Source organism: Ambystoma mexicanum, chromosome 7q, assembly GCF_040938575.1.
Source record: "Ambystoma mexicanum isolate Mex_15411 chromosome 7q, UKY_AmexF1_1, whole genome shotgun sequence".
NCBI classification, from domain to species: Eukaryota; Metazoa; Chordata; class Amphibia; order Caudata; family Ambystomatidae; genus Ambystoma; species Ambystoma mexicanum.
Window position 1 is genome coordinate 724,731,511 of NC_090941.1, and position 26,433 is coordinate 724,757,943.

The following is a 26,433-nucleotide window of genomic DNA, read 5'->3' on the forward strand; positions in this document are numbered from 1 at the left end:
ACTGATGGAGCTGCCAAATCGGGACGTGTAGGTAAGCGTCCTTCAGATCCAGGGAGCACATCCAGTCTCCCTTGCACAGTGTCTCCGCAATAAGCGCAGCCGTGACCATCTTCAACTTTTGAAGCGGAATGGAAAGGTTCAGGGTGGAAAGGTCCCACACAACTTTTAGGCCAGCCTGGTTCTTCTTGTGTGTGGCAAAAATCCTGCAGTAGAAGCCCATACCCCGCTGGGAGGCTGGGACTTCTTCCACTGCCTGGCTCTCTATGAGCGATCGAATTTCCACCAATAGCATTGTTGTCCCAATCTGTGGGAGTGAAGGGGAGGGGAAAGGAGAGGGAGCAACCTATAGCCTGTGGACATTACAGATAGGATCCAGGGGTCCCCGAACCTCGCGCGCAAATTCTGTGCGTGGAGGGAAAGCCTGAACCCCCCCCTCCACAGAAACACGTGGACCCGGAGGGGAGTGCCATGCCTTTTTTCCCTCTGAGGCTGAGGAGGGGGACTGAAATAAGCCCTTATTCCCCGCCTTGTGCTGTTTGCGGCGGTGTTGACTCAGAGATCGGTCCGGCTGCCTGGACCATCGTTCTTGGAAGCCCCGGAACCTGCCAAAGGCCCGACCCTTGTCGGAACGCTGGTGCGTTTGACTGTAGGTCTTGGGCGTTGACTTTGTGAGGATGGATAAGGATTTCACAGTCTGGGAACTGTTCTTCTTATCAAGTTCCTCATCGCTGAAGGAATGAAAGAGGTTGCTACCCTGGAAAGGAAGGTCCAATATGCGCTCCTGGACGTCCGGGTTGAACTTGGTAGCCCGGAGCCAGGCAGTCCTTCTCATGTCTGTGGCGATGCAGATGGCCCGGCCTGAGGTGTCAATATGTGCCAGTGTGGACTCCATGATGTCTTGAGCCACCATCTTTGCTTCTGCCAGTCCCGCCTTGAAGTGTGCCTGACCGTGCATCGGAAGTTCCGGAAAGAAGTCGGCTATTTCCCGCCAAAGCCTCTGGTTAACGGCTGCGAGCATGGCATTCTCATTAGACTGACGAAGGTGCAGTGAGGCGTTGGAATAGACCTTCTTCCCATACGCCTCCAAGATATTCTCCTCCTTGCCTAGCAGAGCCGAGGACGAGGTGGCCGATGAAGACTGCAGCTTTGAGTATATGGAGGCTGCGGCAATCACCGAGTAGAGTGGTAGAGGGTGTGCCGACAACAAGAGTGTATCCCCCTCCAACTGCCTGTACTTGGCGTTGAGGCGCCTGCTGGTGGGCTGTGCCGAATGGGGTTTCAGCCATCCCTTTTTGGCCAAAGCGACAACATCCTTCTGCATCGGAATCCCCATACTAGCCACGGGACGTAGTGAGGACTTCGGCCAGGACACCCACCTCAGGTTGTTCAACCTCAGGTTGTGGAAGCCCCAAGTATTCAGCCAAACCTGCAAGTCGATCATGCAAGGCCTTGTCTGAAGATGGTGTGTCAGGGTCCTCCACCTCCTCATCAGTGTCCACCAGGGTGGCTGACTGGTCTGGCGACGGGGAGGAGTGCTGGGAGCCGTAGGCTGAGGTGTGGCGACTGGAGCCAGAGTCTGGTGTGGAACCGCCTGAACTGTAGGAGGGAAGTTCAGCCGGAATCGAAGGATCCCGCATGGCCAACTGGGGCTGCACAGGGTCCTGAGGCACTGGAGCCATAGGAGGAATAACTATGGGTTCTGGCAGAAGAACTGGAGGCAGCATGTCCCTGATCACATCCCGAAGGAAGGAGCCCATCTGAGGGAACCTCATCAACATGACGAACTTCTCAAAAAATCTGTCCTCACAGGTTGGTGGGGTGGCAGGAGGTATTGACCGAGTAGCGGGTGGCTGCTAGGGTCTGTGCATACTCTGCCTAGCTGGTTGCAGGGGGTATCTGCCCTGCGACGCTGAAGGGTCAGCTGCAGGCCATGTACCTGATGAAGACCAGTCCCACCTGAACACTTGATCACCTGTTCCTCGAATAGGGGTGGTTTCGGACGAGCGGCCATCTTGTCTGGCGCGGAGGCCATCTTATCGATGCTGCATGCCACGTGCCTTTGTCATGGTGCCTGGCTCACTGGGAATGACCTCCTCAACTCTTGGCGGTGGAGCTTGAGGCCTACCCTGCACCTCAGGACAAGACCTGATAGGCGTAGTGCCCTCGGCTGAGTCGCCAGTAGTGCTGCATACAAGCACCCCCTCAGACATTTGTCCGGTAGTAGGGCATAGCCCCTCGGGTGGACACCCGGTAAAAGAACCCTGCGGTCCCTCAGCACTGTCTCTGGAAGGATCTAGCGACCCCTCGGCCTGACAGCCGGTAGCTGAATGACCCTCGGTCTCTGCGCTGGTGTGAGAACCTGAATGGTCCCTCCTGCTTGGACGTTTCCTAGGAAAGGAATCGCCCTTGCAGGGTGCGATGGAAAACAGCGAACCTGCTTTGAGCCTTGACGAAGTTCTTCATGTCCTCTGGAGGCAAATTCTCAAATAGCTCTCCCCACCTTGCTAACCTGTTCTTCAGAGCTCGCTGTGTAAGCGCATTGCACGCAATACAGCCCTCCCAGCCGTGGTTAGGGCCAAGGCAGTGGAGACACAGGAGCGTGGGGTTCGGACATGGGGAATAGCCCCTGGCACGCTGGACACCTGCGCCGGAGAGGAGCGTGGCACCAGAGGACAGAGTACCTGTTTAAAGATTAGAAGAAAAAAGACAAAAGACAGTGGGCCTCATTACAAATCAGGCGGTCCGGAAATAACGGTGGCGGTAAACGAGATGCTGCCGGTGTTTCCATGATCCCCATTCCCATTGAGTCCCATAGGAATCAATGGGAATGGGGATTAATACCATTTCGCCTCCGTGATTCCCGGGAAACCGGGGTTGTAATGCACCGGTAATTCCGTGAATCACGGAGGCGGAATGGTAATACGAGTCCGGCGGTAACCAGGCGGTTTTGCCGCCTCGGTTACCGCCGGACTTGTAATGAGGCCCAGTATCTGGGGAAGAGTGCATGGAATTACAAGGCTGAAGCCAAACCCAAGAGTGCTGTTGAAAGCGGTCCATTCCCGTCGACATGGAAAAGAGGACTTGGTTGTGGCACCAGTGGGCAGAGTCAAGGGATCGCATATTCTCAGGGTCGCACCCCCACACACCTCTAAATTTAAAAGGAAAGAAATTTTTTTCTGGTGAAAAAGGTTCCGTCTCTCCCGTCACTAGGAGGGGCGCCCATACAGTTTGGAGTAAAGGGGACGGGACATAAGAGTACATGAGGGGAGTGGTAGGGCACTTATCTGAGCGAGGCAAAATGTATCCTTCAAAAAAGGAGTATACCTTGATTTTCAAAGGCAAACCACCTTCTGATAATTCAGGACGGCCCCCAAATACCAGGGAAAATATCAGAGTTGATATATTTGCCACTTACCTCATAGATATATTAAAGTATATGAAAAAAGCAAGTCAAAAAGATTTGGAGGTTCCTAATGAACAAATTACCTACAGCTAGCTAATGTTCTTTATGATGGATTAATCCTTACACCAACAGATTCCCTTTGATATTATATCTCCAGCACCAACTGTCCTCAAAACAGTTTTTTTAAAATTTGATTTAGTTGAAATTCAACTTTACAAATACAAATTTAATTTGATCCAGAATATCAAAATTATTAAAAACTTATTAAAACCCTCACCAAACAGTCGCAACACAAAAAGAAAAGAAATAAACACAGAAAAACAGAATATAAAACAAACCTACAATACATATTAAAACATTCAAAATTAGATGATTATCGTGCTTATTAGTGTCCATATTCCTGAAATATATGTACAACTTTTATCGATGCAATGCTTATTTAACTATTATCGTTGTGTATGACACTTTATATATAGCTCTCGTTTATAATTAGGCTGTATAGATTTAGCAGTCGATAATTCCGATTTTTCTCAAATACCCAATGATCGCTAAATTCAGAGATATCTGTTGTGCACTACACATTATCACCCACATATTTTCTTGATTATGTAAAGTATACTCTTTAAAATATTTCATACATAATTCACCCCTTAATTGGAGACGTTTTTCACACTCAATCATGACATGTTTTAGTGTTTCTGGTTCTTTATCATTTTTACATAATCTACAATTACTATTTAATTTCTTGTCTATGTCCCATCTAGCTTTAACAGCTCTGGTTGGTACCAAGTGAAATCTGAATCTCATCACCTCTATTTTGTACTGTAAACTTGGATGTTTTTGCATGTATGTTGGAATTTCATTACGTTTTTTTTAAAGGAAAGCATCCTTTTTTGAAACATTTATATTTCTCAGTCTTTTCTTGTTTTAATTCAGTCTTGCATCCAATATTTCTGTTTGGCTCTCAATTAGTTTTCTGTTAGCAGAGTTTCACTAATGCCTGCTTCTGCCATGTTTTCTCTACATCTATCTTTCCAAGTATTTATCATGTCAGTACCCGCCTCAATGAACGTCTGAGAAATAATACCAATCAGTGTATGTTCTCCTCAGGCGACGTTTCAAGACGAGTCCGATCTATGAAAGTCTCGTCAAAACCGGTTCACCCCTGTTTCTCCAAAACCATCAAGGACCACATTGACACCTTGGCCCCTGCTCTGGCTGATTTCTACAACCACTCATTCGCCACTGGAGTCTTCCCCTCCCCCTCTGAAGCACTCCCTTGTGCATCCTCTTCTTAACAAACCCTCTGCCAGCCCTTCCGACCGAGCTAACTATTGCCTGCTCTCCATCACTCCTTTCCTGGGCAAACTCCTGGAAAAGCTGGCAATCTCCCAGCTTAATCTTCACATCGAATTTGTTGGTTGTCTCCATGACCATCAGTCTGGCTTCAGAGCTGCCAGAAGCACGGAAACTGACCTGCTCTCCAACCTCGACTCCATCACCCCCTGTATCCTCATCTTACTTGATCTCTCTTCTGCCTTTGACACAGTCAACCATGCCATCCTGCTCAACTGTCTCTGTGATAACCTGGGCATCAGCGATCAGGCCCTGGCTTGGCTGACCTCTTTCCTCTATGATCGACCCTCCCAGGTCCAACTTGGGTCCTTCCTCTCCTCTATCTCTATCTGTATCTGTGGTGTTCCCCAGGGGTCTAACCTCTCTCCCTGGCTGTTCAACCAATACCTGGCACTTCTTGCCCACCGCATTGCCGCTCTCTGCCCCAACTTTCAGTGCTATGCGGATGACAATCAACTCATCTTCAGGCTCCCTTCCGCCACTTCTTCTCCTTCTCTCGTCTCTGACTGTCTGTCTGCTATCCAGGAGTGGTGTGCCGCCAATGATCTCTGCCTTAATGCCAGTAAGACCGAGATTCTACTCATCGGCACACCTGCTCCCTCCTTTTTCTGTCACTCTCTGGCCGGCTTCCCTTGGCTTCTTCCTGTTTCCACCTATGAGGCTAAAAACCTTGGGGTCAACTTTGACTCCACACTTTCCTTCTCTCCGAACATCTCTGATGTCTCTAAGAAGTCACACTACCAGCTGCACCTCCTCCAGGGTATTCTTCCTTTCCTTTCCTTCCCCCAGAAGCTCACTGTCTCCAGAGCTCTGGTTCTCACTAGGCTGGACTACTGCAACAGCCTCTTTCTGAATCTGCCGGCCTCTACTCTCTGCCCTCTGCAACTCATCCAAAACAGGACTGCAAGACTTGTCCTTGGCCTCAAGCCCAGGGATTGTATCTCTCCAGGACTGAAATCTATGCACTGGCTCCCAGTGGCGGCAAGGATGAAGTTCAAAACCCTCTGCATTGTCCACAAGGTCTTCTGGGGTTTGGGACCCCAATACCTTCAACTCGCTCTTCCTAAATATCTTCCCTCTCGAGCTCTTCGCTCATCCACCTCCAACTCCTTCAGGGTCAGTCGCTTTTCGAAGCAGCGGGTTGGTGGTAGATCTCTTTTCTCTGCTAGGGCCTCCCCCTGTAACAGCGTCCTGGCCTCTCTGAAACTTGAGGAGAACCATTTCCGGTATGGAAGCACCTCAAGACCTTCCTTTTTGATTTTGCTTTCTCTCCTCCTCTCCCCTGCTGATCTGCTGGTTGAATCTGAAACTGCACTGGTTACTTGGCTACCCTCTGATCTCGGGCCCCGATCCCCACCCCACCAGTTGCACACCTGCACTGTCCCCCTGGCAACCCTTGCACTCAGGGACAGTTCTGTATCCCTACAGCCCGGACTAGCACTTGACACCTGATGTCTGCACTTACCCTTGCACTTGCCACACTTAATTATTGTCTTATTTATCTTACTGTTAATCTGTGTACTGCACTGTCCCCTCCCCTTTTCTTTCCGCACTTTTCCCCTCCTCCCTCCCATGCACTTGCGCAATCTCAATGTCACCTGGCCTAGTAGGATTGCTGTCTGTTTTCCCTCAGTTTCCCCTCCCTTGCCTCGTCGTGCCTTGAAACACTTGTGTATAGGCGCGTTATAAACACCATATCATATCGATCTACCATTTTGCATTTCTGATACAGTATTAATGAGTTCCAATTAACAAATGCTTGGAGCGAAGTCAGACATCATTCATGCCGTATTACTGACATAGGAAAACTTTTTGGCAATCTCAGAATTGTCTTCCAATACAGACCTTCAAAATATAGCTAATTTGGCTATTCAATGGCCAACTTGCTAGAGGCTCTGTATGTAATTATCAACACTACCTTTTGTCGGTAATATGTAATAATGGCTTTGCTAGTGAATTTTACATATTTTTGCTGGATCAATTTGGTTTGAGCGCTAAGTGTCAGCATTTTGTTTTGTATTTCTTCTTTATATGGCCCATCAGTCTGGCTGTCATTAAAATTCACTCCCAGATATTTGTAGTGTTTAACCACTTGGACTGTATCACCAGCAATAAGCCATCTCTTTCTCAGTTTAATTTTAGCTGTAGGATTGTTAGACACAATGAGTATGTTTGACTTTAGCGGGTTAATTTGAAGATTAGCATCTTTTGCGTGCATTTCCAATGCATGCATCATTCTTCTTAACCCTATCGGTGTTTGATCTACGATAATTAGATCAACAGCATATAACAAATATTTAATCACATTTTGATTCAATCTCGGTGGAAAAGACCTAACTTTATTGAGATATTCCTTTATATTTATGATGTAAAAATTGAAGACAGTGGATGCGATCCCTGTTTCAGTCCTATGTTAGTTTCTATCGCTCTAGTTAGCAGACCTTCTCTGTTCAATTTTATTTTTACAGATGTTCCCATGTATAGCTATTGGATAGAGTTAAGGAGATATTGCGGGCATCCTGCAAGTTTTAATTTGTTCCATAATATCGGTCCGGACACTGTGTCAAAAGCTTGTTTGTTATCTATAAAGGCTATATACAATGGAGTTTTCCTCGCTATTGCTTGATTTTTTAAAAGTTGTATTATATGTTGTTAGGTGCTGTTCCCACACCCATTTGTTCAGATCAGCCAATATGATCTTAGCATATATCTTGGCGGCTGAATCTATCAGCGCCAACACTCTATAATTGGCAGGATTCAATCAGTCCCGCTTCTTAAACACTGGAAAAATGATGGACTGCTTCCAGGATTCCGGTATAGTCCCCGATCTACGTATTTGTAGATTAATAAGATTAAATATTAAAGACCATTTTTCTGGATGCTGCTTGAGAGTAGCATTAGAAATGCCATCGAGCCCTGGGGCCTTAGAGGTGCTCAATTTTCTAATTATGGCTTCTATATGCCCTATCTCAATCGATAGTTTGTTGTCATCTGAATTATACAAGATCAGTGTTTCTTGTTTCAGGGATTTCTGCTAGAATAATTTGGTGAAATGTTTCACCCATTCATCTTCACTGATGGCATTTAGAACATTAGTAGTTGTCTGACTTGGCTCCATCTTTTAACAAGGACCATATCTGCGCACTGGATTTACTAGCAAGTGTACGCACCCTAAATACACTTTCAGTTTGCACTTTAAGAATTTGGTACTGTTTGATAAAGTTTCTGTAGTTTGTCTATATAATCGCAGACTGTTTGTTATAATCATTCATGTGCTGAGATATATTTCTTAAGGCTTTCAATTTTTCCCTCTTATGATAGGATCATATGGTTGTATCCTCCTTTTTGTCATATTTACTTTTTGTCCTACATTATTTATGCTTTTAAATTGATGCAGCACATCTACATAGTAGCTCTTGCGGAAATGTAAAATTATCTAGTAATGTATCTGTTTTGGGCATTGTCCATTTGATACGATTGAGTCCCTGATTTATTTCAAGTTTGTGGCCATAATATTTAGATTGGATCTTATTCTCAATGGCACATGTAAACTCCAATATGTTATGGTCACTTAATTCCGTAGGTATAACAGCAAAATCAAGGACTGTTTCTAGGGACTTCTTAGATACGAAAGCATAGTCAATACATGCTGTTGTGTGCCCTCTCTTCCACGTTGGTTGGGGAGGAACATCTCCTTTAATGCAGCCATTTAGCATTACCATATTTTGCTCCTTCATAAATCTAAGCCATTTCTCTGCTCCCTTAGTCAAAAGTGTGTTGCTGTTTTCCACACAGTGTGTATTCAAGTCACCTGCAACTATTGTCATGGAAATGGTTGAGTCTGTATAAAACTCATCTAACAATCTACTCACTAATATCAGAAATGTATAATCTGTGATCTTTACAGGGTTCCAATACGCGTTTATGATAGCCATTGAGATATGCCCCCAATAAGCCCATCATGTGTCTACCCTTTGTTTGATGGCAGGCACCCAGCAGATCTGTCGATTTGGCCATACAGGTTCTGTGGCTATCCAAGTCACCTGTAGTAATAATAAATCATACTTCTGGAATGTGTTTACATTTCCCGGTTGCATTAAGTGCGAGTGACCTCTAGTATTCCAGACTGCAATTTAGAAGCGAGAGGTTACACTTTTGCCTAAATGCTAATTATGCAAATAATAATTATTTTTGGATTTTGATTTCGACAACCATGTCCCACCTGGCAGGTTTTGTCTCCATGGTTCTAGGTTTGTCATTTTCATAGTACACATCTCTTTGCATGTTTCCTATGGATCCTTGACAATTTATCAATAATTTATCAATGTTCTCCTTACAATAAGTCAAATCACCCCCATTGTCCTTTTCAGCATGTCTCCTGTCCTGATCTCTCTTTTCAGTTGATTGTTTTTTTAATTTGGTTCTCATATCCCTTTCCATATATTTTAGCTCTCTCTGACCATATCATTTTTCTCACTATCAGCGACGGTACATGTATAAATAGTGTCCACTTGTTTATTTCTGATAACGGTAACAGTCTCTATCTTATCGCACACAGAGATCTGATGGTCTTAAATAGTGCTAGCAAGGTTGACCTATTTGGATAGGGATCTCTTTATCTTCTATCAATCATTCTTAAAGAAAGGAACTCATGATCTCTAATCTCTCTATCTAGTAGTGAGACTGCCTCTTCAGTTTGCAGTTTGTTTCTATTAAACTCCCTCTCTTCAACTTCAGAAGTATGTCTGAGATGCTTGTCCTGATCCTTCCCTTTTCGACTCCCTCACTCATTATTTCTATGTTTGCTCCTTTTTTGTTCCATTGTTTGGAACTCTCCATCCTGCTGTCCGTTGTTAAGGTTCACATGCTCAAAACATTGGCTACGAACATGTTCCTCTTGTATACATTCTATGTCAGAAGAGACAGAAGTTACGGAATGTGCCGTTAAATTCAAGAGTATACTCATGTTTTCATCTCGCTCTGTCCGTTACCATACTCATATTTTGGGCAGTTTCAATTTGTGGTTCACTACTAGCCACATGTTATTTTTCCTGACATTAAAAGGGTTTATTTTTTTTTCTTTAGAGATCTTACTCTGTGGAAGCATAGTCAAGGCTTTTATGCATTTTAATTTTTTCCGATGTTTGATTCGTATTTTTACTAGCTGTTTGATTTTTAGTTTTTTTGGTTTGCTTGCCTCTTGCCTTTTTTTTCCTGCTTTACATTGATAGAACATAACATATATCTGCTCTTCCTCTCAATGGTTTTTAGGTGTTATCTCGCTCGCACTAGATTCCACTTCAATACAAGGAGTAGCGGTCGGGGCCCGATCTGTTCCACCTTCTACTATAGTTACGGGTTGAGGGATATGCAGTAACTCCACCATCAGTATTTCATCCTCTTTATGGATTTGATTATTCTCTGGAGAAGTAATCACGTCCAGCAAACCTACCCCACATTTCTCCCTGGAGTTTGGCAAGTCACATTTGTATTTACAAGTGATTTTCAGATTGGCCAGCTCATTGAGTAGGTATTTTTTCATGTCTGTCATTTTAAAATTAATTTGATTAAGTTCTGCAAATGTGTGTTCAAAAGTGACATGCAATGCAGTAATAGCCACCATGCTTTGCTCGACTTTATTTTCAAGTGCTCATAGATTTTGGTCAGGCTATAAAGGCCTGTATTCATTGCCACAAGTGTAATGTCATATGCCGGGATATTGGGGTTCTTAAACCCAAAGGAGGGTTTACGGGTAGGTGTGGTGTACGACCTTTCTGATGCCACTGTAGAATTCATTATTTGCGTTGGCGGTCTCGGGATAAATAGCAGTGAGACTGAAAGATATGAGTCATCTGGGCCATGTCCTGCCACTACACCCGGTAAATTCTTGGTCCGGTACTCTCTCACCTACCATTGTCACGGACGACCCACCCCTGGGAGCCATTAGAGCCCTAGAGCTCAGGGACAAGTCTCTCAGGGGAGGACTTCCATGACTTCTATTTAGCTTATCATACATACATTTGCTTCGTCTTTCATCACTATAACCATCTAATTTGCGGTTCTTTGGCCGCTCACATGAGGTGTTTGACACAATCTTATCATCTACGGTCTGAGTCCCACATGTAGAATGCATTTCTGGTGATTGCCCATGGTTCCCCATATCATTCCCCCCCCCCCCCAACGCCTCTGACTGTACGACAGGACTAACCCATTGTTCATTGTTATCAGAGGAATTACTCTCACAACCACCATTACCAGACAAAACCTGAGAATACAGTTTCGGTACATCCATATATCTTTTTCACGGTGTGTTATACATACAGGCACTGGGTTTCTAATATTAGTAACAGTTTGACATATTTGAGAATTGTATTCCAAAATGTCCTAGTCTGTAACATGCAATGATCTTGTAGAAATTGTATCTGCATGAGGCTCACCGTTAGTTGATAAAGCCGCTTTGGTCCTTCCAGTCGGGGACCACAGTTTCCTTAAGTCTGCTCCAAGTGATTTAGTGCGGGCCTACCATATTGTTTTTGCTGTGGGTCTAGACAGTTGCAAACAAGATGATGGCAGTTTTAAATGAACAGAGGCTATACAGGGAGGTGGCGTGGGTTTCACTGCGTCCATTACACTGTCGGGCATATCTGAATTCAGTGTGTATATGACACGCCTGGACGTAATTTACAGATACAGTTTTCTCAGGCAGTAGGCGGCCCACGTGGTCTTCAATCTGGCAGGAGAAACGCTTTCATAGTAAACAACGTTAACCTAATTAAACTGAGGAAGTGCCAAACATGAGGAAGTGGTGACTGCTCAGCTGACACGCTGCACAGCTGAACAGTCGAACAGTTAGCACTCTCAGGAAGCACTCTCCAGGAAGCACTCTCCAGGAAGAACGCACAGAGGGAGCACGCGGGCTGTGTGTTTTGTAGGCTTCTTGGAATGTAGGAGGAGCTTTGCATACAGAAGAGTAAAAAAGGTAATTTACACACTCAGCTATGAATCTCGAGGTCTATAAACGTTACGTTTGTATAGTAATTCCTTCTAAATTAGCCACATGTCAAGGCTTGGGATTTCAATAATGAAAAAGGTTTGTAGAAATCCAACATTTTGCAGAGTATGCAGCTGAACAGTCAGCACTCTCAGGAAACACTCCCCAGGAAGCGTGTGCTTTTATCCACCAGAGGGTACAGCTCAACTCTGCATGGTGCTGCTATATGCCCCATGCGGGACATGACGTCTGAGTCAGTACATATGGAGCCATCAGGTCTTATGACCTAGCTCGTTTTTTGCCATGCACTCAGTACGATTCTGGAACGCCACTTAGCTATTGCTATCTTCAATACACTGTGTAATGCCTAACCCTGCAACGACCTCGGCTTGAAGCCCTGTGAGATTGCACGAGACAAATATCTATGTCGGATCCCCATAGGATAGCTTTACAGTCTCACGAAAGACCATGGGCCCTCAGCGAGTGTGCTGCCAAGCTGTTCACGTTATTTTTTTAAAACATTTTTTATTGTGTTTAGATGATATTTTGACTTTTCACACAATTACATATAAACAAAATTACATCAACATTTCATCGAATTAAATTATTTACAATTTGATAAAACACAATTCATTAAGTAATTTGAATGTTTCCAAAGTCAGAAAAGTCTCATAGCCAGCTGACAATCTTCTCTAAAAGGCCTTCTCTAAGAGGCCTGGATGCCTCCTGTCCTCCCTCTTGACTCTTTTGCGACCTCTGCGACTTCCTATCGCTCACTATTCTCGCCTCTGGCCCGACTCACTCTGCAGGGCACACCATGGATGTTCTGATCTCCTCAGATCTTCCCCTCTCTGTCCCTCTCACCACTCCTCTCTCTCCTGGAGTGATCACTTTCTCCTTTCTTCCCAGCTCACCCTCTCTACCCCCATCTCACCCTCTCTACCCCACAGGCCAAGCCACCACCATCACTGCCAACCACCTTCTTGGTCATCCGACCCATGAAGAGCGCATCAGTTGAGGCTTTTGCTGCCACTTTCTCACCCACCTCCCCCTTTGACGGATTCTCACCCTGACACAGCCCTCTCCACGCTCCACTCTGCTATAACTGATACTCTTGATATCCTTGCCCCTGTTATGAGGATTCGCCTGAAGCCCAAAGCCAAGTGCAACTCCTGGTACGACTCAGACCTCGTCACCCTTAAACGCAAGTGCAAGATGGTCAAGAGGAAACGGCGTGCTTCTTGTACATCCTCTGACAAACTTGCCTGCCGCCTGCTCCAAAGGCAATACCGTCTCTCTGTCCTCACAAAGAAGAGAGCTCATATCCAAGCCTGCGTCTCGGCGGCATCTAATAACTCGGCTGAACCGTTTAAAATCTGCAAGGAACTGGACAATCCTGCTGCAGTCTCTACCTCCCCTGTCCCTTCCAGGCCCTCTGCACAGCACTGGCTTCTCACTTCATCTCTAAAACTCAGGACATCCTGTCCTCACTCTCCTTTTCTCCCCCCCTCCCTATACTCCCTGCTCTTCCTCTCGCCCTTCTGCAGCCACCCTTCCTCCCTCCTTCTCTGCCTTTCCCCTGTTCTCCGCAGAAGAACAAGTTACTTTCTTACCTGGTAACGTTCTTTCGATGGGATGTTCCGACGACGTATTCCACATCTATGACAGGTAATCACCACAGCTGTGCTGCTTGGGAACATTTTCGGTGTCTGCGTCGATGACCTCGATACGCTGTCCTTGAGGGCCTCCGTCGAGCAGCCGCCACCGGATGTTATAAGTAGGACGCACAACGCCCGTAGCCTCAGTTGTAGTTTTTTCCCCAGAACATGTGGCACCAATCTTCTGCCAGTATAACCACAGAAAGCCTTGCGGAAACGTAAGCTGCAATCGGATAAGAAATTCTGTAGCGGGGCAGGCTGGGAGGGAACGATGTGGAATATGTCATCGGAACATCCCATCGAAAGAACGTTACCAGGTAAGAAAGTAACTTGTTCTTCGAAGGGATTGGTTCCTCCGACGTATTCCACATCTATGACAGACTCCCAAAGCAGTACCAACGTATGGAGGTGGGAAAAGAATTTAGAATTTTAGAATGCCTGTTAAGAAGGATTTCTGAACTCTGACCTGGAGGGGCAGAGGTTCAGAAGGACAACCTAGTTTCTTGGAACAGGGTAACCTCTGGACAAGCCAGACTAATCAGGGTAGCTATGGCAGGCAGTCAAGACTAAGTCTCAGGAAGGTTGAGGGTGACTGAAAGACCTCAGTGAGCACACAAAGCAAGGACACCTACAAATTACTCAAGACAGGCGTTACATTAAAAATAGACACATTTATTACAAGGCCTTTGTAACATAGACCATAGCAAAGAATCACAGTAACACTAGATTAAACCAATACATCACAATCAACCCAATATATATACAAGACCAATCAGGTTTAAGGGGTCAAAAGCACGAAATATGTAGACCACCTAGATGGGGAGGAAAACAGGCAGTGCAAGTAATCTTTAGACCCACTTCCACATCAAGAATACACCTAACTATGAGGCAGTCCAAGCCCTACGAAGAGAGGAGTCTTATGCTCAATAGTACATGCACGCACTTGTGCCAATGGACAAAATAGGGTCTCTTCAAGGGTCTAGCAGCTCAGGAAGGTGGATAAGGCGATGAAGAACAAGTTCCCACTATTCAAGCAGAACCTCCACTTGAGGGCAGAGGCAGTTTGAGAGTGCGGGATGGAGTCGCTATTTCGCAATAGCTGTGGAAAGGAAATGGGGCCCTCAGGGGCCACTCATGCGTAAAAGTGGGCTCCTGCGCTAGGGGCCACCAGTTGGGGTAAGAACTACTCACTGGTCCCCGAGGCAGGCAGACCAAAACTTCGCCAGTACAGTCCACTTCGCTGGCAGATTCGAATGCGACGATCAGGACGTCTTGACACCGTGTAGTTCCCGAGATGCAGCGAGGATTCCCAAACGGGACAGTGGTGATTTCGCCCATCCTAGTGGAGGAATCAGCCCAATTCCACTGCAGCAGGCTTCAGGGGTAAGGGGGTCACAAATGCAGCGAACTTGCACAGGTCGTTGCCACAGCAGGTAAAACACGGTAACTGTGTTTACTCCGGGCTGGGCGCACTCGTCTCACTTCAGACCTGGAAATGCCAAGTGTATGAAATTCGGTGTGAGGGTGCTGTGGACACAGAGCTAGCAGTATACCAAGTTTTGAGGGCCTCCTCGAAACAGCGGTGGTACCAGAGCAAACGTCCTGTGTAAGCTGGTCAGCCCACTGGTTGGCCCAGGGACACTTCCAATGGGTCGAAGCGTCTTCGCAGACCTTCTAGGATGATCAGAGGCAGAGGGGTCCCACGGGACGACAGCGGGCGCAGGGTGCCAAACCTTCCAGCGGGTCACCAGTGGTTCCTTGACTCGGCTTCTTGTTGCAGGATACTTGGCTCCTTATCCTTTGTTCGGTGTGAACTCAGGAGATCGACCTGGTAGTGGTGTTTTCAGCCTCCTCTTATCCAAAGTTCCCTTTGCGCCAAAACGGAGAGGACCCAATGGGAGATATGCTCACAAACACTCACTCCATACGTGGACCAATAATGGACCACGGTGGTCCCAGGCATTCAGGACACTCCAGACTCTCTGGCACCCAGGATGTGTATTGGGAACAGACATCCCAGCCCACATCCTGGAGGCACACACAAAAGGCATGCAGAAGCCCGCGAAAGCATTGGGTTTCGCGGGAAAGTGCATGACCAAATAAGGACTAATCCGGGTCGACTCGACATGGGGAAGGTGAAGGGGTAAGATGGCCAAAGGATAGGACAAAGAACCTCGTGGCATGGCCATTTTGGAGCCAGGCCACCTATTCGTGCCAAACGCGGTAAAAACGGTTAACATGGCAAGAAAGCGTTAAAAATATGAGAAAACGATAGCTGCCACCAGTCCTGTCCGTGACACATCTGCACAGTTCATAAAAAGTCCAGCGAGAGTTTCTAGGGCCTTGGGAATGACTAGAGACCCAAGTGTGCTGTAAGGTAAGTTACATTGCACACTTGTTACATGTTGCACAAAAGCTGCAACATGAGGAAAGGACTAAGGGAAACAAAGTCTCCCAGTACTGACTGTCTTAAGGGCATGTCAGTTTCCCCATAAAAAGTGAGCGAAAGCCCAGAGGAGTGCAGCTGAGGGCTGTGCTTCTCTGGCAAAGTCAGTCAATGGTGTTAAAACAGCAGCAAAAAGTTTGGGGGTTGACACATGGAGGGAAAATTACATAGAATTATGAAATCTTTCCTAACAATGCCCAATTAAATTGCAGAGTAGAGGACCGCCTTGCCAAAGGCCAAGTCCTGCCCATGGATAGAATCCAGGGAGTAGTGTCTTACAAAGGTATGGACAGAGGCCCATGTGGCTGCTTCACAAATGTTACAAATGGGAGCACCCCTCTGCTGAGCAGTAGAGGCAGCCACACCTCTAGTAGAATGGGCCCGTAAGCCTACCGGAGGGTCCTTACTCGCCAAGCGGCAACATTCAGAAATTGTCAAGATAATCCATCTAGACAAAGTCTGCTTAGTGACAGCTTGTCCCAAACGCCTTCCAGCGTTTCCTACAAAGAGTTGATCGTCCACTCTGACCCGGGACATGCGTGAAATGTAGAAACTTAAAGCTCTCCTATGATCCAACCTATGGAGCCTCTCATCTTCCTTACCAGGATGTGGAGGAGGATAGAACGCCGGAAGAAAGACCTTCTGGCTTAAATGAAATTCCGACACAACTTTCGGAAGAAAAGAAGGACGAGCCCTAAGGACAACCCTGTCCTTATGAAACACTGTGAAGGGTGGCTTAGCAGATAGTCTCAAAGGACAAGAACGTAAAGGCTCAAATGGAGCACCCATTAGGAATTTTAGAGGTGACGGTGGGAACACATTGGTAAGCCTTTTAAAAACTGAGAAATCAAAGGAATCTTAAAATAAAAACACTCCTTAGACGAGCGCTTAAATATGGTCAGCGCCGCTAGGTAACCTTTAATGGTACCTACTTGCAGGCCCTTGTGGGCTAACAAAAGCAAAAAGGACAGAACCACAGGAATGGCACATGAAAAAGGATTCACATTCTTAACCCTGCACCAGTCGCAGAACTTTCTCCAACGGCAACGGTACAGGGACTTTGTTGCAGGCCGTCTGGCCGAAAGCAACACCTCCATCACGTCTTCAGGGAGGGCCCAATCCTTATACCTCAACCTTTCAGAAGCCAAGCATGAAGGTTGAGGGACTTGATCTCTGGATGGAGAACCTGAGCCCCCTCCCGTGAGAGCAGATCGTCTCGGTAGGGAAGACGGCGTGGAGGACAGATGGACATGTCGAGAAACTCCGCAGCACTTGCGGAATGACGGGGACTGGAGGAAACGCATACAGCAGTGGGAAGGACCACTCCACTACGAACGCATCTCCTAAGGCTCCTCTTGGAGGAAATTCCCGCGAGCAGAATCTTTTGCACTTCCGGTTGACACTGGTGGCGAAGAGATCCACTTAAGGGGTCCCCCAACGGGCGACGATCTCCAGGAGAATCTCCTGAGCCAGCTCCCACTCGTGAGAGACCGTGCTCTGCCTGCTCAGAGCGTCCGCCGCCTTGTTTTCGTCTCCGGCCAGATGAACTGCCAAGATCAAAATTTCCTGCTGGATGGCCCAGAACCAGAGCTGCATCACCTCTCTGCACAGAGGGAGAGACTCTGCCCCACCTTTTTGTTGAGGTAGTGCATGGCCACTGTATTGTCCATCAGAATCAGGACATTCTTCCCCCGCACAGCAGACAGAAAAGCCTTCAGGGCCAGCCTGATGGCCCTCAGCTCCAACAGATTGATATGGAGTCTGGACTCCGATGGAAACCAACAACCGCTGACTGTCAACTCATTGGCATGAGCTCCCCATCCCGTGATGGATGCGTCCGTCACGATTGTCATCTGCGGCCAGGGTAGCCAAAATGGAGCCCTCTTGATCAGATTGCATTCGACAGCCCACCACAGAAGATCCTGGGCGACCAAGGGCGGCACCTGAACGGGATCCGACATCCTGCCGGAGGACTGCGACCACTGCTTCTTGAGAGCCCACTGCAGAGATCTCATTCGCAGCCTGGTCTCTGGTAGCCAGATTTCTTGAAATAGGATCAAGTCATGATTATGAAAAATATACTCACTCGTGGCTTTATTCCTAAAAGAACTAGAGCCCTGCGTGTTCCAGCTTACAAAATTCACCTGTTTTTTTTACTAAAGAAAATCTTCGCTAACTTGTAACCTCTGAAACACTTATGTCAGAATGTCTGGCAACAGGGTCCAGATCTTCGTCTTGGTACCAGCCAAAGAAGTGTTGGTCGCCCCTCTGTCATTTCTCTGTCCGTTACATTCACTCTCATCCTTATTCTACACATTATCTACTTTCATTGATCCCATTAGTAGGCTTTACTGGTTGTTAATCTGGCAGGAATGCAGAAACCACTATCCACAACCTTCTAAATTCAATTTCAGCATTCAACATTGCATTCGCACCTAGCCAGGTTTTTAATCTGACTTGTACTACATGTGTTGATGCATCAAACAGAAACCGAATGTACTCAATATCGTGCGTAGAAAATCGGAATAGATCAGGTATGCCCCTTACAATGGACAAAAACTTGATCCATTGGAGTTATACACTCGTGTTCTATCACTGATTCTGAGAGCCTATCCGTAATCGTCTGAGCAGAAATAGTCGCGGACTGCAATACCCTCTGAACATAGAAAACATCGACAGGTGGTATAGTTGCCACAGTTAAATCTACAGAGGCCGAATTACAGACGGAGGATTTAAGTTCAAGCCGGCAGTGGCCACATTCCTTTTTCCTCTATAAGAGATGGGCTCCCACCGGATGAGTTGAGTGAGTACTTTCTCTGTTTGAACTCCCACACAAGGCTATAATTATTTTTTTTTAAATTTATTTATAGACTTTTAGTTTTGTAAAGAAAAACAAACTTTTTTTGTCAAATTCATTTATAATCCTCAGCCCACGTCATTGCATTAATGCATTTTTCCATTCGAGTTATGCAAGCGTGGGCATAATGATTCGTCTGAGATAGTGTCCTTATTCTGCTGGGCCAGTGTTTTACAGTAAATTATGTCAGTACAATGTCCATAAAGTTAATCACGTTGCAGGTTAACTGTACGTTTCTTCCCGTAATCAAATATGACCACCATTCTTCCATATTGCCGTTTTTAGGGGCATAACGTTCAAGATGGAGGGAGCGCTGTTCGATGATCTGTGTGCATTCGATTATGAGATGTTTAATAGATTCAAGTTCCTGCTCGCAAAAGCGACAATTAGCATCAGTAGTCATGGGATCTTTTATTCTTCTCTTGTATAGCTTGGTGTTGGACAAATTAAGGCGAAGCCTTAGAAATTGATTCCGGTGATAGTGAGACGGAAACAAACAGGTATTTCGGTAGGGTACCTCTTTCCTGTTCGCACATACCAAAGTCTAGGCCTGTGGATAGTGCTGCTCGCCTTTCCGCGTTTTTAATCCACTTGGATTGCATGAATTTTATTTTTGCCAGTTTCGGCGACCGTAGAACCAGAGGCATTTTTATATTTGCTTCTTCCAGGATGCCTAATAGGTTTTCTTCCCAGATTTTTAGCATGGATGCAGATGTATCGTTTTTTTTGTTGGCCAAGATTGTGTAAGCAGTTGTTACCGGCACCATTCTGATTTTCCTCAATAGTAGTATGGATTTCCATAGTACTGTAGAGTGCAGGGAGTCAAGACCCAATTCGTGCCTCACAGCCACCATTGAGACGCATTGTGGTAGTTGGAGGACTTTGCGCCAAAAGCAACCCTCAACTTGGGCCCATAGGCTTGCCCTGATGTTCCACCCTGTTTCGCTCCCAAAACATATTGCTGGGATCACTTTCTGGAGGTAGAAAGTCGTTACTGGTTGGAGGGAGAATTTCCCGTAATTTAAATGCAATTTGCGTCCTTGTAAAGCAAACATTCTCATACGCGAGATGATTTCGTTTGTCCAACTCCATTCTCTGATTGATACATTGAATGAAACACCCAGATATCGGATGGCTTCTGTTCTTGATAGTGTTTCCTTATCAATGTACCAGTTGAACCTCGTTTTTCTTGAGTTGTTTTTTGATCCAAAAACCATCACTTGCAATTTGTTTACATTTATCATCAAATGATTTGCTGTTAGGTAGGCTTGCAGTGCTACCAGTGATCGTTGTAGGCCTATTTCAGTGCTATCAAGCAACACTATGTCATCCGTGTAGATTATATGCGTTACATGCGTGCCGTTGATTTTCGGAGGAAAGCACCTTGTTAGTAAAAAGGCTTCGGGTAAATCTGAGATGTACATTTATGGAACCTCAACCACTGGAGTGACCCCTCTTGGTATAATAGTATCCAGAGTCAGGTCCTGGTCACATTCAATTGGTAGGCCATCGCCAATATTAGTCTGATGGATAAAGGTCAGTATTAATTTTTGTACCACTGCAGTCTCATCACAGATTTTGTTTAATGCACCAAAACATTTCCTCTTGCCAGCTTTTTTCTGCTCCCTGTGACTTTAGATTTTTTTGTTTTCAGTTCTATGATTTAGGAGTCCATTTGAACTGCTTCCTCAATGTTAGGCAGAATCCTGTGCAGTGCCCTTAGGGACCACTACACACAATTAAGACCACAGGTGGCAATACAAGTTTTACCTTTGGTACAAGCTTGTACTACTATGTCAGAGTGGTAGCAGTGGCGGAGCAGTCAGGCTTATCTCAAGAGTATATGAGCAGTAGCAGAGATTACACAAAGGGACCACAATTACTGTGACTTAAGCAAACACTGACTCAAGGTTTCAGGTAGAAAAATATAAGTACATTTATTTTTAAACCTTTCATTATAAACACAACACTTCTATTAAACTCAAACACAAACCACACGTCAAAATATACTACAACTAACCAATTCACTTTGTACAGTATGTCTCAAGGTAAGTACCCTGTGTTTGAATGAACCGGTGTTATGAACAAAACATGTTACCGTGAATACGATTGCGATCACTTTTTGACAGTTCGGTCTACTAAATAAACGTGTATCCGTGACAGGAAATGCTACCAGGGGAAAAACACACTTAGCACCTGAGATACCGAGAGGGAGTTGGTAGCAAAAATCACAGGCAATATTTTGGTTAGGCAGACAGAATCGAGAAACACTCGGGGACAAGAGTTCAAAAGTCAAAGGGCCGGAGCCAGGGTCAAGTGACACCGGGGGCCTGTTGCCGAAGATCACAGTGTCAGATAGTTCACGATTCAATGTAGCCAAGAGTACTTCGATATTGTCAATGTTCGGAAGCAAAAGTTATAAGAAGGAGGGAAGACAAGGGCAAGCCTTGGAAATTAAGAAAAGGGGTTCACCCAGTTTCCTCAAGCAGAACACAGTACCTTATTCCAATGGTGCAGCTGGTGCCCTGGCATTTGTTCCTGTTGGTTTCCCGCAGACCCACGATTCCTGGAGCTTCGTTGTGAAGGAGGACGTCTGAAGGGGGTCTGCATCACACAGAGATGAAGCCGGTAGCAGCGACAACGAATAAAAGGTGCGCTCCTTAAAAACAGGAGAGGCTCTTCAAATGGCTATCCGGAACACTACAGCTGTGTGTAGCGATTTCGACCAAGGAAGAGGATCCTCTGGCTGTGGAAGATGAGCTGGTTATCCCCACCAGGCTCAAGGGAAGACGACTCCGGACTGGATCTTCTCTTAGTTGTTGAAGGGTAGATAGCTCAGGATTGCAGCAGGGCTTCACCGGGACGGGATAGTTGCAGCAGCCATCGTTCTCTCCACTTCTCTTCGGTTCCTTGTAGTTCCAGTGGCGACTCTCTGACTTCTAGCCCAAGAGATCTGCCTTTTATGCGCAAAACCCCCATTCACACAGACTGGCTGTCAATCACCCAGCAGGGGGGTTGTCCAGCCCGGACAAACACCTCAGCCAATCATAGCAAAGTGCGACTTGGGTTTCCCAGGATACCCTGTCAGGGGGTGACTACACCCCTCCCTCACATTCGGCCCACCTAGACACCCAGGAGCCTGGTGGAGAGCTTCTGAGTAGAAGCCCACCAAAAGACGGTGAACAAAGAAGGCAAACCTAGTTTGCAGCGCAAAGTAAAACACAAGAAGGACTTTAACAAAAAGAAATGTTGAATAAACCCAACCGGAGCCAAAAGAAAGACGATTTGGTCCAGCGGGTTTATGTTCGAGGCTAATATAATAGCCAAGAACAATGCCACGTTTATCTAATATAATCGCGGTAGGAAAGTTAGGGTAGATACCACTGCCACCAGCCAAGTCTAAATGTTAAAAGAGCAAAACAATGCTCTAGGAGGTACAGATAAAAAATGATACAAATTAACCCTTTCCCGTACTCCATGGAAGATGGGGTGTACTGGATCTGTGGTAGATTGACTAAGTAAAGTTAATGGCAACTTTACCCTTTTCTGGGGGACTGTAGTCAGCCTCAGAAATGGAGTTGGGGGAAGTCTCAAAGACAGCCCTGTGCCACTTCACTGAAGGTGCTGGTGACACACAGAAAGAAGGGGGCTACTGAAGTGGTGTACTTCAGAGTCCACAATCATATAAACAGAGAAACGCACATGGCAAAACATAGTCAAGAGTGTGGGAAAAGCTCACACTCTTACCAAGTGGAAAAAAATAAACTCCAGAAGTCCAGCAAAGCTGCTGGGGGACTCACTAGGTGAGGGAATTAGCCATAAATGAGAATTCTCCCTAACACTCAACTCTAACATTTTTTTGCCTTTCTCTTAAGGTTGTTCATTGATCTTGATCGAATTCTGGTTGAGAACAGCAGAATCTAAAGATGTAGACTGAGGACTCCTCATATCTGCGGGTACTTCACTGGGTCCTGTGAGAAACCTGAGCGTATCCTCACTCCTTCTTCCCCTGAATCCTCTTCTCAGGTGGTCAGGGAAAGGCCATCGCTCTTGGATCCCGACCCTGGGGGTGGAGAAGCGAGGCAGGATCACCTGGGTGGAGGGCCCTTGGGGATTGGGAGCAGGGTACCCACAGGAGACACATATATGCCCTATATGTCTTCTCAAACTGGTCCTTCCTAGGAGGAGCTGAAAACAGGTTCTGCATGGTCAGGAGAACATCCTCCAGATGTCCAGTATAGGAATGGATAAGACAGTTTTACGATCCTGTTCCCTGGCCTTTCATAGGAAACCTTCTTTCCTTTATGCAGCAAAAAGCAAGTCAAACATTTTGGTGGCCCTGGACATGATGGAATGTAATGTCCCAATCTCATCAGGAGGGGAACCCCTGATAGGTTTGCCAGGCTCACCATCCACCAGACCCAGGTCATCAAAATCTTCTGTGGTTGCTATGTGAGTGGACACTCCACCCTGAACGGGTCATCCTCTAATTCAGTCTGAGCGCTTTGTCTGAAGAGGAGGAGCCATTGGAGAGGTGCACCTGTGGCATCTAGGCAGAGCAGCAAGTGGGCCTCAGGGTCGCTAGGAGCAGGTATCAGTAGAGGCATAGCAGATGCACGAGGTGGCTGCATGCAAGTGGTTGAGTTGGAGATAATGATGATAGGTCCTTCACCTCCTGATTACCTGTAAAAGAAATCCACTCATCCCCTCAAAATCATGATCAATGATGTTTTCCAAAATGTCCTCCAGACAGATGGGAAGGATCGGCAAGAGCAGCAGGGACGAAAGGTGCTAATGTGAACAATGGCTGCTTTCATCTTGTAGGAGCGGCAGGTGTACCAGATGTAGTCCATGGACAGGTGACAACATCCTCAGATGGTGTGGTGACAGCTGAAGATTTGGTCACTAATGAAATCGTGTTCATAGTCGGCTGAGTTCTTGTCATCAACGAGGCTATCGTCGCTGTGGACATCGACCGGGCTATCATCGACAGAGAGGCCGATTACCATGGCGTCGACGGAGTGGTAGACTGTCCGGGTAATAGCTTTTGTCGAAGAATGCTTTGCAGATATAAGATGACTTGTGTACACTGAATGCATTGACAAAGAAACCATTAACAAAGCAATTGCTGTGGCCTTAGTTTACCCATGCTGATTATGCAAAGGTTTGTGTGGTACGGCTGCCTTTTCTAGGGCAGTCTGAGAGTTGATGGTATGTCTCTGCTTCACTCTTTTCCCACAGAATGCCTCCTCATGGGATCTCAACCTATTAGAAAATGAAGCACACTATTGGGTTTTACTGTGGCAGAGTGAAGCCAAATTTGATGCCTCCATCTCCACATCCAGCCAAGCCACTAATCGCCTGTGTCGGTCCTTGAGCGTTTTATTGGAAAACGAGTGGCAGGTGGAATACACATTGACGTCATGGTCTGGATACAGACGATCTAGCCATTCTTCATGTTGGTCCTCAATATAAATATTCTTGAAATGGCAGGTGGTACCTCCCTTGAATAGGCTTTTCTTTTCATTTGAGTCAGCCATGGTGGGGTACGGAACCACCCTGCACAGGCCTCCACCCTAAGGGGGCAGATATTACCCATGCAGGGGAGCACCAAAGACATAGGATTATCCCATAAAAACAGAAAGGGAAAACACTAATCTCTTGCTATCCAGTGATGTAAACAGGAAGTAGAAAATCAAATTCTTGGGTGAAAGTCGAATGAATTAGAGAATTTGTAGAGGACTCCCAACACTTCAACATGCAGGTAAAAAATCTGAAGATGTCCTTCAGGGGTGGAGCCATGGGAGAAACTGCCTATTGGTTATGGGACAAGGTGAACCAAAACAACTAAGAACATCAAAGTGACTGCAGTTTTTCAAATTCAAATGAAGACTGCTTCAATGTTGCTGAGGTTTCCAGCCTGAAGACAGGGAACATTCAAACAGGATGTGAATCTTTGAAGGATCCAGTGCTGGAGAACATAACCAATCACACTTCCTGTTAACAATGGAGGCAAAGAGATACACCGATGTGGTCACCCAAAGGCCAAGGATCACACCTAGGACTTCATGGCAGAGTCCCCACTTATAGGAGACTGCCGTCTGTCTGCTCAATTCATCAGCAACCACATACTCTGTCCCAGCAAGATAGGCTGCTAGGAAAGACAATTCTCCAGAGCGCAGAACCACAGTTGCATTGCTTCCTTGCAGAAAGGTAGACCCCACACCACATTTCTTATTGTGGTTATGCACGTCCGCATTTCACTATACACCTAATGAAGCCCAATATGCTATTTCTGAAAGAGTATTGAATGCATGAAAAAATCTCTCGGGGGTCGGGGGGGGGGGGATGGATGGAAACAAACGTGCATTGCCATAGAGACATGTTGAGGAAAAATTTTGACCAATATGGTCCGCGGGGTCAATAAAATGCAGGAAACTGAGCAGCAGGCATGAACGTGGTTAGCAAACTTACATTTTAAAAAAAAATATTCTTGCACTTACTATGTTAATCTTACTCTCTTATTAAATGGTGAACATGATTTGTGGGGTTCCATATTTCTGAAAACAAAATGTCCAAGCACACAAACAAAAATGTAAATTACCACAGGATGAATATCAACGTGTCTCCTCATAAGAAACTCTTTAAGTAATTCCACTGCATCTGGCTGCCAAGAATTTCCGACCTGGTTGAGATAAAAAAAGTTTGTGACAATCCAAAAAGCAAGCAATCAATTATATATTGCATAATGCAAGAAAGTGCAAATTACACTGCAACATTATTTATTTACATGTTCATCCAATCTGAATTCTGTTTTCAGTAGAAACACCCACAGAATGTTTGCAACAAAGTTATAAGAACTGTGTCATGGTTGGAAGAAATACACTGGGCTTGCCCTAATTATAAATCACTAATTTATCATTCAATGCATGAAGATTTTGGATTGTGTGACGTATTACAGTACTTGTCATCCAAATCTGTAATATCAGCTGAGACACGAGGTGCCTTTACCGTGATAGTCAGCTGCATATTGGTCTCAGTAGAATCACTTTCTTTGTCTCCCAGGCTGACCTGACAAAAACATAAAAAAACTGCTTGTGGGTGAAAGGTGCAAATCTCGCAACGGCGGTTTGTGATTGATCTAGTGATATCCGCCTTAACATTCCGACATTGGGCCTCTTCTCATGTGGCCAGAGAAAGGCAGACGCTACCTGATCCTGATCATGGTATTATTTGGGAATATCACATGGGAGGGGACTTATGTCAAGGGGAGTGGGAGACCTCACTAAATGATTCGCCTAATATTCCCAAAAGCCCTAATGGCTTACTGTAAACAAACTGACAATTTTGACATACAAACTAAGGACTTCAATAATGCTTGTAGTACTGAGACAAAGAAGAGGGACTCAGAGTTGATGAAGTATCATGAGCGATCTAGTTGTTGTGGTAGGAAGCACCTGAGCGGGTCCTTTAAATATATAAATGGGTTGCTGCAGAGCTTTATTGCATTTATAAAGAAAGCACAGCACATGTAGATTTATAAATACTCCATATATGTATCTCAGTGTACATGTATGTTTAAGAACGCTTGTCTCTCCTCCACCAATGGTTTCTTCAGGACAGGCCCCCCTTCCTCGCATGCGCATTATGAAAACTTCTCGTTGCCAACTTCAAGGTACTCCATAGCACATCATATCTGAATCGATTGTATATTTCATTTTG

The 26,433-nt window shown here is 45.7% G+C and overlaps 1 protein-coding gene across 1 annotated transcript in view; it reads right to left on the reverse strand.

Moving 5' to 3' along the window:
- RNF17 (ring finger protein 17) overlaps positions 1 to 26,433 on the reverse strand; it is a 3,777,565-nt gene that overhangs the window by 465,931 nt on the left and 3,285,201 nt on the right. The window contains exon 33 of the mRNA XM_069639339.1: positions 25,316 to 25,396. Coding sequence (XP_069495440.1) covers positions 25,316 to 25,396 — 81 coding nt within the window. The remainder of the gene's footprint in view (positions 1 to 25,315; positions 25,397 to 26,433) is intronic.